Raw genomic sequence first — 13,259 nt, 5'->3', positions numbered from 1 at the left:
TTATTTTCATCACATTTTCACTGGGGGCCAAGCAGCTGTGAATGCACCGATTGTGTGTTTCTGCCTGTTGGTGGTTTATTACGCTGGTGGGTGTTACACCCGTACACACTCTCGCACACACGCGCCATTGAAGTTACACACCTTATTCTGAAGACCACCATGAATAAAGATGACACTTGACAGGAGTGTAAAGTAGTAACTTTCATCCATCCGCTCAATGTCACACCGGATTAAAGTGTCTCTGGGACTCTCTGGGTTGTTTACTGTTAGAGAGAGATACAATGCGAAGGTTAAGAAGACCTGCTGTAAAGCGGGTGGGTCAAATGAGCTGTAAATCTCCGTGCTGGTGTGTTGCTCGTCTGTCTCATGTCCACATCTGTGTTTCATGGCTTTGAAGAGCATCCTCTGAAGTCCTTGGGGCTGTGTGTGACGAAAAGAGTCCTACATTTTCCCTCCTGCATGGTCGTCTTCTTGGGATCAAACGGCTGATGCCTGTTTGATAGATGGATAATTGGGGGTTGACGGGAGGAATGTGGGGATGATTTAATGTACAGAGAGGTGGACATAGTGCGGGAAGCTCAAACGGGGAGCATTTCCACCATGACACCTTCATATTTATCATTCCAACTTAACCCCTCTCTCCGTTGAGGTTAAAATCCCAGCATCCCCACTGGTCCGGAGGATGGACTTCAGGGCAGAGACCCTGGAGAGCAATGAAAATAGTTTGCTTTGTTGGTCAGTGGGTACGGCCTGGCCCCGACGCCTGCTGGATTTACTGCAGCCCAGCAGCCGGAGATCACGCGGCTGGATATATCGCCTCGGCCATGTAATTATGGCAGGTGGGGGGGGGGGGAACTCTCTCATCGGGTGCTCTCCTCAATATGTTCAATTTATAAATGCCACGGCCAGAGTAATCCCACTGCTTCCTTGTTCCGTTCAGAGAGAGAGCCGCCGCCACCAACCCAGCCGCCGTGGCTGCCGTCTGCCCCAGCAGCGATTGATTACCCGCGGCCCTCAGATGAAGACTAAGCAGTTTTACCGGTGTGGTCTGCTGCGGCTATTGATTCATTTTCCTGCAGTGGAGAAAATAAGAGCTGCCAGTCCGTATAACACCTGATATTTGTTTTAGTTTTGTGAACAGATTTATGGTCTCACATTACAGTTTAAAAAATGTTTCGGCTGGGTTTTTTTTATCCTGAATGAAATAAACCTCTGCCAGCCCATGTTTTATTTTGGAATTGGTTGTTGTGTTTGTTTATGGGCTTGTCTAACATTGTTTTGGCCGTTTTGTAAGAGGACCGTTTTTTTTTTTTTTTTTTTGGGGTGCTGCCTTGATATTAATCTGACCTCATTAAAAATTGCGCTCAGCCTTGCTCTGCTTCTCTTTAAGATCGAGAGATGGGAAGTGCAGAGCGAGCGTTCAGCTAAGCTTAACTATCTCTGAGTCATCACAGCCTTTTCCCCCACCTGTCCACCCTGTGTGTGTCTCTCCCTGAACGTCCTTCTTAAGATGTGTTTACAGGGGGGCCATGAATCGTTTGCGATGGGAGCAAGGCCGTTCGCATATCCTCTGACAACCTGGCACAGCTTTTAGAGGCTTATTAGGCCTATTATAGACCTATTATACGTAAAGGGACAAAACCCAGAGAAGCACATCTATACTGTTTAACGATCCTACGTTACATACGTTCGACTAATTGTTATATGACTGCTCCGCTGAAACACGGTATGATGATAGAATGATTCATGAGCAGGTAGACGTGGCCGACAGTGGCCATTGTGAACAGTGTCAGGCTCAGTATAGAAACCTGAGCCTCTGCGTTCATGCCTGTGCATGATAATTAAATCCCATTAGTGTAAAAGGAAACACTTTGTTCCTCTAATAAGGTGTGTTGGAATATTTAACACTCGGCTGCTTCCTGGTGCATATTAATTATGAGGAAATTAAATAGGATCATGCCTACCCTTGCAATGTTTGCTTTAATTGTGGGGAATAAAATATTGCCCTGTAGGTTCGGTTGCTTTCTGAAGTGATGGAGGGGGAAAAAAGACAATTACTTAAGACTGATTGCTGATATCTTTTTGTTTCATATTTCCATCAGACCCTCAACAAAATTTGGCAAGCCTTTAAATGTCGTTGTCAACGTCTGTCAAAATATGATGAGATATGAAATCTTCACATAGATTTATTAAAATTCACATAAAATCTGAATCATAATCATCACCAAAGTGCAACCAGTTCAGGAAGGATGAATTGGAAATTATCCACATCATTTATGTACTGAACATGAATGTAATGGTCATTCTTCACAAACAAATGCATGCAATACTCTGTCCATACATAAGGGCCGCCAGCTTGGCAAATACATGTCCCCAAAGCTCCACCATCACCATGTTTTAGAGATGATGTCCCAGTCATCATTATGAGCAGGAACACACACACACCAACCAACTCCTCTACCTCCCAGCCTTTCACAAAGCTGTCAGCTTCTGCATTAGGGCTCAACCTTCAGAGAAGGACTGAGCTCTATTGTTTTAATAAATTGGCCCACATGAGGGAAGCACTGGTGCGTATCTGATGGCCTCCTCTCCACCTCTCTTCTCTGACTTGGAGCTTAAGTGGAGACAGCCGGCTCCACTCCTTTGTACATTCCTCCTCTTTTCCCACACACACACACACACACACACACACACACACACACATACCACAGAGATGCACACACACACACACACACACCACACACACACACACACACACACACACACACACACACACACACACACACACACACACACACACACACACACACACACACAGAGATGCACACACACACACACACACACACACACACACACACACACCACAGAGATGCACACAATTGCTCATCATCATGCTCTCAGTGGCTCTCTAAACACTGACTCGTCCACTCTACACTGACCCTTATGGCCCAAGACAGCGACAGTCTGCTGTCTGTCACACCTGCTCAGTCTGATGTCTTCATTTGCTCAGCAGTAAGTGCACGGTCCTATACTCACAGTTAGCTCGCCCTAAGCGAATCAGGAAGCTTCGTTATCCTGCTCTCAGCAAATCAGGAAGCTCCATTATCCCGGTCTCAGCGAATTAGGTTGACTTTCCCAACCTACCTTTTATTTCTCCCGCCCCCCTTTTATCTAGTGCTGACCCCTGCTTTTGGACAGGTCATCGCTCCTCCTGTGTGCGCTGGGTGGGCTGAGGCAGATGCCGCCGCCATGGCCATTTTTCGGCCTAACAGACACTCGGCGCTGGTGAGCCGAAAGAGCCCTCCAAGGCAGCGGTGTGGTCGGTGAGAATGGATGGCACCAGAGCCTGAGATTGGTAGGAGGTGAGGTGAGAGCCACTGGTTGGTGTGAGGGTGGGGGCGAGGGGTGTCTGTGAGAGATTGCCCTGTCCGCTGATGCACGGTGCTTCTGGGGCCTAGGCTGGCGATCGATCACTGGGAGCCTCCTCCCCCCCCCCCTGCGAGTAGCTGCTGCTGCTGCTTGGCTCCAGCGTGGGAGGCCCTGGGGGGTGCAGCTGTCCCTATAACTGGTAGATCTGATAATTGCTGAATATTATCTATTAATATATATGTTAATCAGTAGTTGCCATAGTTTGGACAATGTTATCCTCCTCTCTTGTTGTGCCTGAGAGCCTGTCCATATATTAGTGAACTAATTGTCTCATCGCTCGTTGATGTTTGGTTATGTCAGCAGGATCTCTCAGCATGCTGTTAGAATTGAGGTTGAGAGTTACAGTGAACTGCGAGAGTTCTGCTGTAGGAAAGCACACGGTTTTGCTGTGTGTGGCTCACAGTCTGAAAATAGGCCAGTGGCTCTGACGCTAGTATCTGCCTGGCTGCCTGGCTTTGTTTTGGCGCCTCTGCCACCGAGGAGCAAATAAAATAGCGTCAGAGTCAGTGATTTCCTCTCACCCACTGGGGAACAGTGGGTTTAACAATGGCCATTTCGAAGGTACTGCCCATTTGTGTCTTAAAAGCAAGTCAATAAACTAGCCAAGCTTGGAGACGACAGAAGAGACTCATTGGCTACAGTATATGATGGACCAACTTGCTGGCTTTCTTGTCAGCCCAAAGTTCTGGACTGGAGTTTAATAACCAAGCTGCTCAAGGGCAGAGAGTGTTGGATTAAGTGGTGGCATCTCATTAAAAAACCCTCTCTCTCTCTTTAGTGAGAACCCTCTGGAGTCTAATACAGTCTCTCTCAGGAGAATCCTTTGTGAGCAGTACAGCGCAAATGACTATCTTCCAGGTGTACCCTCTACTGACAACCCAGTGCACCCCTTTGCTTTGAGTTCTTTGTAGTAGGAGTTTGCTTTTAACGCAAGAGACAGGAAACTACTGCTGTTAGACTACAAACCTCAAAGGGGCCCTATTTAACCTCAATTATGCAATGCACAATGACCTACTTAATTGGACACTCATTTTTTGTCAGGGATTCCTCTATCAAAGTCTGGAGGCTCCCAAATGGAAGGGCATTATTACTGCAGCCGTCAGAGGCAAGACATCCACAGACATTCCAATCAATGCAGTCAAGGCTAATAAATAAACCCCATTTAACCATGTCATGCTGTTCTCTGAGGAAAAAAAAGATGAAGTCCTCAGCTCGATGCCCCCAACGTCGTCTTACAGGCAGCACTGCCACCATCGACTTAAAGGCACCTAAACCTAACCCTAACCCTAACTCATGCCTATCCCTAGCGCCTTCCAGGCAGCGCTGCCTTAAAGACAACGTTGGGGGCTTAAAACACCAAAAAAAAGTCCTCACCTCCATGATGGAGGATCAACACGCTGTGGATCTGATTATTGCTGAGCATTATCTATTTAGTATTAATCTTTTCCTTTTAAGCAATTTATATATTCTTCATGGCTTTTAAAAAGGATTTGTCCTCCTCTCCTGTTGGGCCTGAGAGTCTGTTGGCCCATCTGTAAGTGGCTTATGTCTCTTTCGTCTCTCACTGTTTGGTCTCCTGGTGTGTCAGCTGGATCTCTCTGCATGCTGCTAGAACTGAGGTAGAGATATTACAGAGGAAACAACAGAATATTTGGCCAGTTTCTGTCCTAATTTAGGAAGGATATGTACATATATGAAAACATTTTATTAGTTATTTGTGACTTAAATTACATTTTGAATGGGAGCATTTGTTTCTCTCTCTCTCTCTCTCTCTCTATCTCTCTCTCTCTCTCTCTCCGTCACTACCACACATTGTTGTCTTTTCGCCGCTGCACCCTGTCGTACCACAGTGGAGAGGAGGCTGGTCTTTTGTGACTGTTTACAAACAAGCCCTTTGTCTCAGCCACCAACCCACACATGGGTAGTACCAAAGGGAGTCAAACCTAACACCAAACATGTCATTAATTCCCGATGAACCTTTCCTTATCCACTTAAGCAAATAGATCATTCCCTTTATTCAGCTAAAATAGACTAGGTCATTTTGTCATATTCTATTAAATTTTTATATTTACATACTGTTATATTTTCAACCTATCCAATAAATATGAACACAAATGCAACTTCATAGAGGGGGGTGGTAGGAATCCTTCCTCAGTGCTGGGTATGTGAAGTAGAGCTCCATAGCATCATGAGGAGGCGGCGGCACCTTCCCCCTCCCCTCTGTGGCCGAATCGTCTCACTATCAGGTGCATCTGGCCCGGCTGAGTGAGCCGCTGAACAAGCCAGAGGCTGCTCCATTTGTGTCAGGGTAATTGGCACCATAAACACAGAGAGCCTCCAAGTGATTTGCACTGTGTGTTTGTGTGTGTGTGCGTGTGTACGTGTGTACGTGTGTGTGTGTGTGTGTGTACATGTGTACGTGTGTGTGTGTGTGTGTGTGTACGTGTGTGTGTGTGTGTGTGTGTGTTCATAGTTATGCAATATCTGGGTATGTGTGGCCACTTATTTTTTGTGTGGTTGAGTTCTGGGATGCCTGGTGGGACCCCTGCTCATTGTTTCATAATGATATCCTTCCTCTTCTGAAGATTAAGAGTCCTGTCTTAGCTGTGGCACAGATTCCGCTCCCGCTCTCTCCTCCTCTTCCTCCTCCTCTTCCTCCTCCTCCTCCTCCTATACTAAGCTCAGTGCCGTGCCTGGTACTTAAATGAGCCGTCATCTCCCTTCTCTCTGGTGGCTCGTACTGGAACTGGGGGATGTGCAGAAACAGACCCAGTTTCTCCAGCATGGTCACAGGTTAAGTCATCACACAAATCCCATCGCTGTCTGTGAAGACTTCACATTTAGTCTGGAGACGACTGCTTTTATATCCTAAGTAACCTTTGCCTCAGTGAAGACATGTTTTGTCATTATATATCCCCTGGAGACTAAAGCCATTGTCTTGACATTTGTTGGCTGTGTGGCCAAGGGTGCATGGATTGTTATAATTAAGACATATTTCTTCAAGACCTCAATTATTATGTTCCTGTTCAGCTATTTGAGTTTTGAGTTATTTAAGTGTCATTATCAATTAACAATTTATCTTCTTTCTACAATATGTATAAAATTTAAGCAACGCCACTGTCATTCAACCTACCTGTTATTCACACTAGGCATCCAGGCTAGGCTACACGCTAAATAGTTTTGTTGTTCGGGTCGAAACACCCTGCGAAAATAAGATAAGCCTTCACAGCGTGACATTGCTCACTGTATCGCCAAAGATGCCAATTAGCATGTTGGCAAGCTTTTATCAGTGCCAGCTGGCCTGCTTGCAGTGTTTGCAAGGCTTTTGCACGTCTTCTTTAGGTAGGCAACTTGCCCATTTTAGACCAAAAGTGTGTAATGCTGCTTTAATTTCATTTGTACATTTCTGCTACTCTCTTATATGAGAAAACCCTATCAGAATACCACATTTTAGTGCTACACTGTTCTAATGTACTCCACTGCAAACTAGTACACTCACCAGTGAGAGGGGGTTCCAAAATCACATCACCTTGTATCCCCTTAACAAGGTTTGTTTTAGTGAAGTGATTGTTTTTCACGCGTCTGGAAATTAAGCTGTATGTTAATTACAGCTCGGCTTGCTGAAAGAAAGCAAGATGGTGGTGTGGGAGCAAAAGTGAGTGCTTCTTCATCTGGTTTTATTCTCCCAGAGGCCCAATATTAAAGGGGAGGTAGGGTAGCATCACTCTGTTCTGGGCGGCCAGGACTTCGGCTCCAGTGTGCAGGGTATACGGCCCCTGCCGGCTGTGTAACGGATGATTTGATGGGCGCCCTGTGCTGCTGCTGTGTGCGCATGGTGCTTTGTTACATTACAGCGCCAACAAGGTCAGAACCGCGGCTCTGTGGCCTTTTTAAAAATGCGTTTGCAGCACCCTGCCCTGTGCCAAATGACTGGGGAGGCCCAGGAAGCAGAAGGTCACGGCGCAGATGAGAGGGGGACTGATTTTAATCCCCCTGATGGCAGAGCAGGGTGACACCTTTATCCATCATGGGCATTTTCAGCACCCCCCCAACCTTGCTCTTCCCAGCTGCATTTAAGCTCTCTCATCTCCTAGCCCTCTATTGCCTCAGCAGCAGTAGTTAAAGAGCAATTGTTTTTATTGCTCGGCATAGCCATTTTTGAGAGGGTGCTGTTTGCTGTTTTGTAAGGCTGTGTGTGTGTGTGTGTGTGTGTGTGTGTGAGTGAGTGAGAGAGAGCGTTTTTTTATTCATGAATATCTTGCATTACCTAGAACACACCAGTAGAGGGGGAACAGCCTACACCTTGCAACCTTATCCCAAAATTTTAGGAGTTAGAACAAAAGGGCCGATTTGTTGAGCCACTTGGGGAGCAATTCATTTCCAGGAATTAAAAAAAATAATATGTAGATGTACAAAATATTAAATATCAAGCATAGCAAGGTACAATTATGTGGAAAGATATGGGAGAGGAGAGGGAATTTAGATTTGCTTTTCAAAAGGCCTGTGTCTGTTGTTTCAGTGTGCTTGTCTTTGGTCAGAAATTGCGACAGATTGGACCATCATCATAACTGTTTTAGGGAACAAGATATATGCTACATTCCAGTTATTATAGCAGTTTGGAGTCAAGGGAATGGGTGGTATCTAAAGTGCCTCTTCATTTTCTTCATTGCAGTGTAATTGTCTCACTTTATTCTCTTCTTATCTTTGTTGTGTAATAACATGCTGTGGCACATAGGGAAGTGTTTTCCACCCAGAACCTTCAGTGAGTCACTGCTGTGATTGTCATTCACGTTTATCAGACTCAAACAGTAGTCTTGTTTTGTCTCCCCTCCTTTCTTTTTTCCACTTGTAGGCTATACCATATCTGCCTTTTGGTTGATGAATTATGTATGAGACCCAGTGCAGTTCACAATGCAATTGCTTCACAATTATTAAACCTTGTTCTGGTCTGTTGGTCTTTTCAGTTTTCCACACACATTTACGTCGACCACAGTGCAGGTCTACTGTCACCCTAGAGGCGGCGGTCAGGGAGATGTCACGGCATTAGCCATCCCTCTGGCGCCGAGTGGACAGGGTGCAGGTTGATTTTGCCAATTACATGCTGAATAAGTTGAGATTAAAAAATATACATTTATTTTCCTCCTGTCTCTCAGTTTCAGTGTAACTAACCTACATATTAAAATATGACATCGATTGAACCGTTTTAAAATTCATAATAAGATCGTAGAGTCATTGACAGCCTACTATAATGAATTTGTCGTATGGAGACAATGTGCTTATTCCGGTGAAAGCTTGACAGTAGCCTTAAGTTCACGTTTCTTCTGAGACACTTGTCATAACCTACACAGGATAGGCTACACTAGCACCGAAAGGGTTAGCTGCAATTCAAAGGGTTTCTTTGACGCCACTCCAGCAGCAAAAAAAGTTTTGCAGTTGTTGATGTCTTTCAGTTCCTGGTTCTGTGCATGTGGTGGAACGTCGAAGTGAATTCTTGACAGCGTACTTGCAACTTTTTGGCAACAACCACACACTTCGCGATGTCAGGACACTGTCATTAACCAATTTTACTCAGTTTGAATATATGACGTCTGAAAAGTAGTTCTGCATCATATTGTAACATGGACTACATTTGGTCGCTGACTGGGGGTAGCGCTCGGGCTGTCAGAGACGCAGTCTCGAGCCGAATCTGGCCTGTGCCAACTCAAGAAGTTCATGTCGCAGACCGTACCGACTCTGGATCAAAAGTGGACAATGCCGGTCCAATACGAAGAACAGGTTTGATTTTTACGTCACGTTATTGATGCATATGTGCGAATATCGCTTCACTGAAGTAGCCTAACCTGTGAATAGGCTGTGACTCGGATTTTGTCAGCATGCATTAGGCTGAATTTTGCGTCATCTGGCCTGATATCGACATCAGCCATCAGGTGATTTTGTTATACTTTAACCAGAATAAACAGCTGCCCCTTTGAGCACAGTGTTGTGTCTGTCTAGCTGCATAGGCTAACGCTTTTCCTCTGGCGTAGTGTGGCGTAGCCTAGTGTGAGCAAAAGGATAATGTTTACACTTGGAATCACCTTTCACCTTTCACTCATAACAGTTACATCTAAGCCGCTTTACTGTTTTACAGAATAGTCCTATTAAGTTCTCATCCAACTGTATGATCTCAATTTGTGGTATATTTTCTTAGACTTCTTACTTTACCTCACCGTTTGGCAGATGTAGGCTACAAGTTGTATGGAGCCTACATCATTTCATGACATTCTAACGTTAGCTAACATTATGGCAGTTAATGTGAACTGCTGAACAGAAACAAAACAAACTTTACAAGAACAAAAAATTAGATTTATACACTAAATTAATTCATCAGTTCCACTTTACGCATGGTAATCATCATGCCAAACAACATATTAATTCATTCAGGGTAGCTTCATATTTGATTACTGGGTGGTTTTTTGGTGGCACCTGATTTAGTCTGCTGGAGCATTTGTAATGTTTTCAACATAATTCATGGTTCGTGAAAGTCTTGATCCTGTCAATTCAATCAGGTAGTTTGAGCACTGAGTGATAAAAGGGTGACATGGGGGTCCAAAAGAACTATGTAGCTTTTTGTGATGAATGTGAATGTGAAACAACTTGGGTCCATTGAAGGCTCAAAAACAAAGTACATCCAATGGGGTTGTTCCACTCTTGATTAGTTGGTGGTAGAGCATTATAATTCATGAATTCAATCGTTTAATTTACTGCCAAACCATAGCTCACACAATCATGGCTCATCAAACCTGCAGTCAGAAATTAGACTTCCTCTCCCCTCCCCTCAGTAACCATTTCGTCATGCTGCTGTCAACCAAAAGGCAGGTTAATTGCAAGGCCTGTTGGGGCCTTGAACATTAATGAGTTGATTGGCTGTGCAACCCACACAATGGATTGTAGCAGTTTTTCTGAGTCGCATTGGTAGATTGCTGATATAACCTTATCTTTAACATTTTGGCCGTAGTAAGTTATTTTTTTATTACTGTGTATTAACTGTATAGTAACTTATTACTTTGTATTGCATGCAAAATCCAGTATCATCATTAAAAGTCTACATTTAATATAATTATATATTATTTCTATAATACTGATGAATAATTGAATAAGTCATGGAGTCATTGAGTGGTATACAGTACACACCTCCCCCCATCCACTGAGACTTAGTGGCTTTTGAATACGCTTTGCAGACATTTCCTGCCTTTGGGGGATCAAATTTGGGCAATGAGTTCATTCATCATCAGAAGTAAGCAACACAATTCAAATGAGGGATAATAATTTTGCAGATATTACAGAATACTGAATCCCCCCACCACACACACACACGCACGCGCACACACACTATTCATGCCAGCATATACTATAATCATCTCCACACATATACTCAGGGACACTGGGTCACTAAACCACTAAAGACTTTTTTCATAGTAGGCAGTCGTAGTTGTGTTTACCGAAGAGTTTGCTTCAAGTATTACAACATCATGGCGTATCATGGGTTTTGTTATTGGGAAAGTGTGGAACTTGAGGCCTTGTGGTAGAACAGTAACCGACCATCTCAGACTGTCTCACCATCTGTGAAATAACTGTGAAACAGTACCATCAGCCTCAGTAACTTAAAGATAGATGAACATGCACCTGGATGTCAGCTTGAGGTTGATAGAAGAAGAAAGGTGAGCGCTAGCCTTCAGAGTGTGTTTCATGCCATGCCGTTAGCGCACATTAGCATTTTTGTCCCAGTAATGGCTTGAGAAGTACAAAGGCAGTCTTGTGCATTAGAGGGGTGAGCGAGATATCACTGCAGTGGCTCTCTGCTCATTCTGATTATATGCAACATTTGGCAATATTCAACCAAAGCACCAAGGAAACGGCTGATCTTGGATAAGACGAGACAAATGGTGTTCTCACACCGATTCATTTATTTTAGGGAGAATTAGATATCCATACGCAGAATGTTTTGAAGGTATTCTCACCTCACTTAATTTTAAAAAGTTACCACAAGTTAAACTTAGTTGGCCATTACTGAAGGAGAAGCTAGCACACCACTCCTTTAAAGGCTTCGGTGTCAAGCACATGGTTTGTTAAGAGTAGAGAGGATCCACCCAGCTTCCTCCTCTGTTTCCTGTGAGCACGAGTCAGGAGGTTAGAAGACCACAGTGGGATGATGTCAGGCCTCAGCATTTAGTAGTCATCTGGACTGCTCACTGCTCACCACGTCTCGCCTGCCCTGACCCAACACTGACCACCATTGATTGCGGCGTGAAGTTGCAGCCACAGCATTATTTGTTTTTCACTCGCGCGGGATTGATGGGCCAAATTGACAGTGGAACAAGTCAAAGTGCTAGATTGGGAGGTGGGGGTGTGTGTCGGGTGGGGGGGGGGGGGTAATCGCTGAACAGGAGGTGAATGATCAACCCCCAGGATTCAATCTCTGGGAGTATGACTGGGAAGCCTGAGCAAACGTTTCTGATGGGGTAATTGGATGGATCGCACGTTTACTTGGTGTAGATCCAGTGCTTTGCTTGGGTGGTGGTTTTTCTCTTCCATTCTCCACCCCCACCCACCTACTTTATACTGCAGTGCAGCACACCCCTCCTTGTCCTGATATATTGAGGAAGGGTTTCAGCTTTGCAGTAAATTTGTCACAGGCCTCCCCCCATGCTCCATGATGACATGATGAAGAACACCCTTGGTGCTAGCATCAACGGAAGGCCCATCCAGTCTGTCACGTCTTGTCCCAGCACCACTAAACGTTCTACTCTCTCCTGTCTCAGCAGAAAATCTCTCCAAGCAGCAATGTTTGGTATTCAGAATGCTGTCATACTGGGATCGACACTCCCTGCCCCCCCCCCCCCCCCACACACACACACACACACACCCTGCACCCCTCAGTCTGTCAATTCTATAAATGGCTCAGTGACACCCATCAGTGACCTGTGGGCTCTCGGGAAGCCTAAGATGACCCGGAATCTGGCTAGTCAACGTTCATGGTCTGCGCTATGTTTTGTGAGCTGGGTTGCCAAGAGATAAGGATCAGGATTTAAAGTCAGAACCTGCTCTGACCCAGGGCTTCATATTAAAAGTCCTTCTCCTGGTAGTGGTCTCTGGGCTTTGAAGTGCTGATACACAGCCTCTCCTTCAAATGAAGACACTGGGTGTTCAGAAGTGAGTGATGACCTGTTCTTAATCCCTTTGTAGATCACTATCTTTTTTTAATGATGAAGGTTTCTTACAGATACACAAATACACAAATCATAACCAGACATTCACCTTTGCAAGTCATTAACAGATATTTGTCCTTTATTGCCTAGAGAGTTAGACCTTCTTGAAAATGTAGGTGTACTTTGAACAGCCTTAAGAGAAGTAGTGTGCACTAGTGCATATGTTTCATATCTCAGTGTGCTGTCTGACAGTTGCTGCCACTCGCAGAGCAATAACGCGGTGGCTGATGGACGGATGATGGTGTGATTAGTCACCCTGTAGTGAGCGCTAATGAGAGGCTGCGGGTTGGGTGCCACACATCGAGCGTGTGACAGAATCAGGGTTTGATTAATCGACCCGGGGTGCATATTAATGAATTGGAAGCTCACAGCACCACAGACCCCCCCCCCAGCTTTGTCCTCCTCACCCTGCTACTGTGGCCGTCTCTGTCACCCCTGACACAGCACTCACTGATCTCCTGCAAACTCTCACACTCCTGGGTTGGACCCCTGATGGGACGGTGGAGGAGAGTCTGCTGGTCTGCTCCTCTGTTCTGGAACTGGAAGGCAGTCTGCTGATGTGGGTTTGTATTCTAGAACACT

At 45.1% G+C, this 13,259-nt stretch overlaps 1 protein-coding gene across 5 annotated transcripts in view; it reads left to right on the top strand.

Moving 5' to 3' along the window:
• Positions 1-13,259, top strand: part of oxr1a (oxidation resistance 1a) — a 142,358-nt gene that overhangs the window by 78,631 nt on the left and 50,468 nt on the right. The window contains exon 1 of one of the 5 annotated variants that reach the window (XM_048261778.1): positions 8,583-9,204. The exons of the other annotated variants lie outside the window; for them this stretch is intronic. Within the exon in view, the coding sequence (XP_048117735.1) occupies positions 9,048-9,204 (157 nt within the window). The 5' untranslated portion in view covers positions 8,583-9,047. Of the gene's footprint in view, positions 1-8,582; positions 9,205-13,259 lie in introns of those variants that run through there. 5 annotated transcript variants of the gene reach the window in all.

The sequence above is a fragment of the Alosa alosa genome, chromosome 13, assembly GCF_017589495.1.
Source record: "Alosa alosa isolate M-15738 ecotype Scorff River chromosome 13, AALO_Geno_1.1, whole genome shotgun sequence".
NCBI classification, from domain to species: Eukaryota; Metazoa; Chordata; class Actinopteri; order Clupeiformes; family Clupeidae; genus Alosa; species Alosa alosa.
Note: the sequence above shows the minus strand (reverse complement) of the source record. Positions and strands in the feature narration are given on the sequence as shown.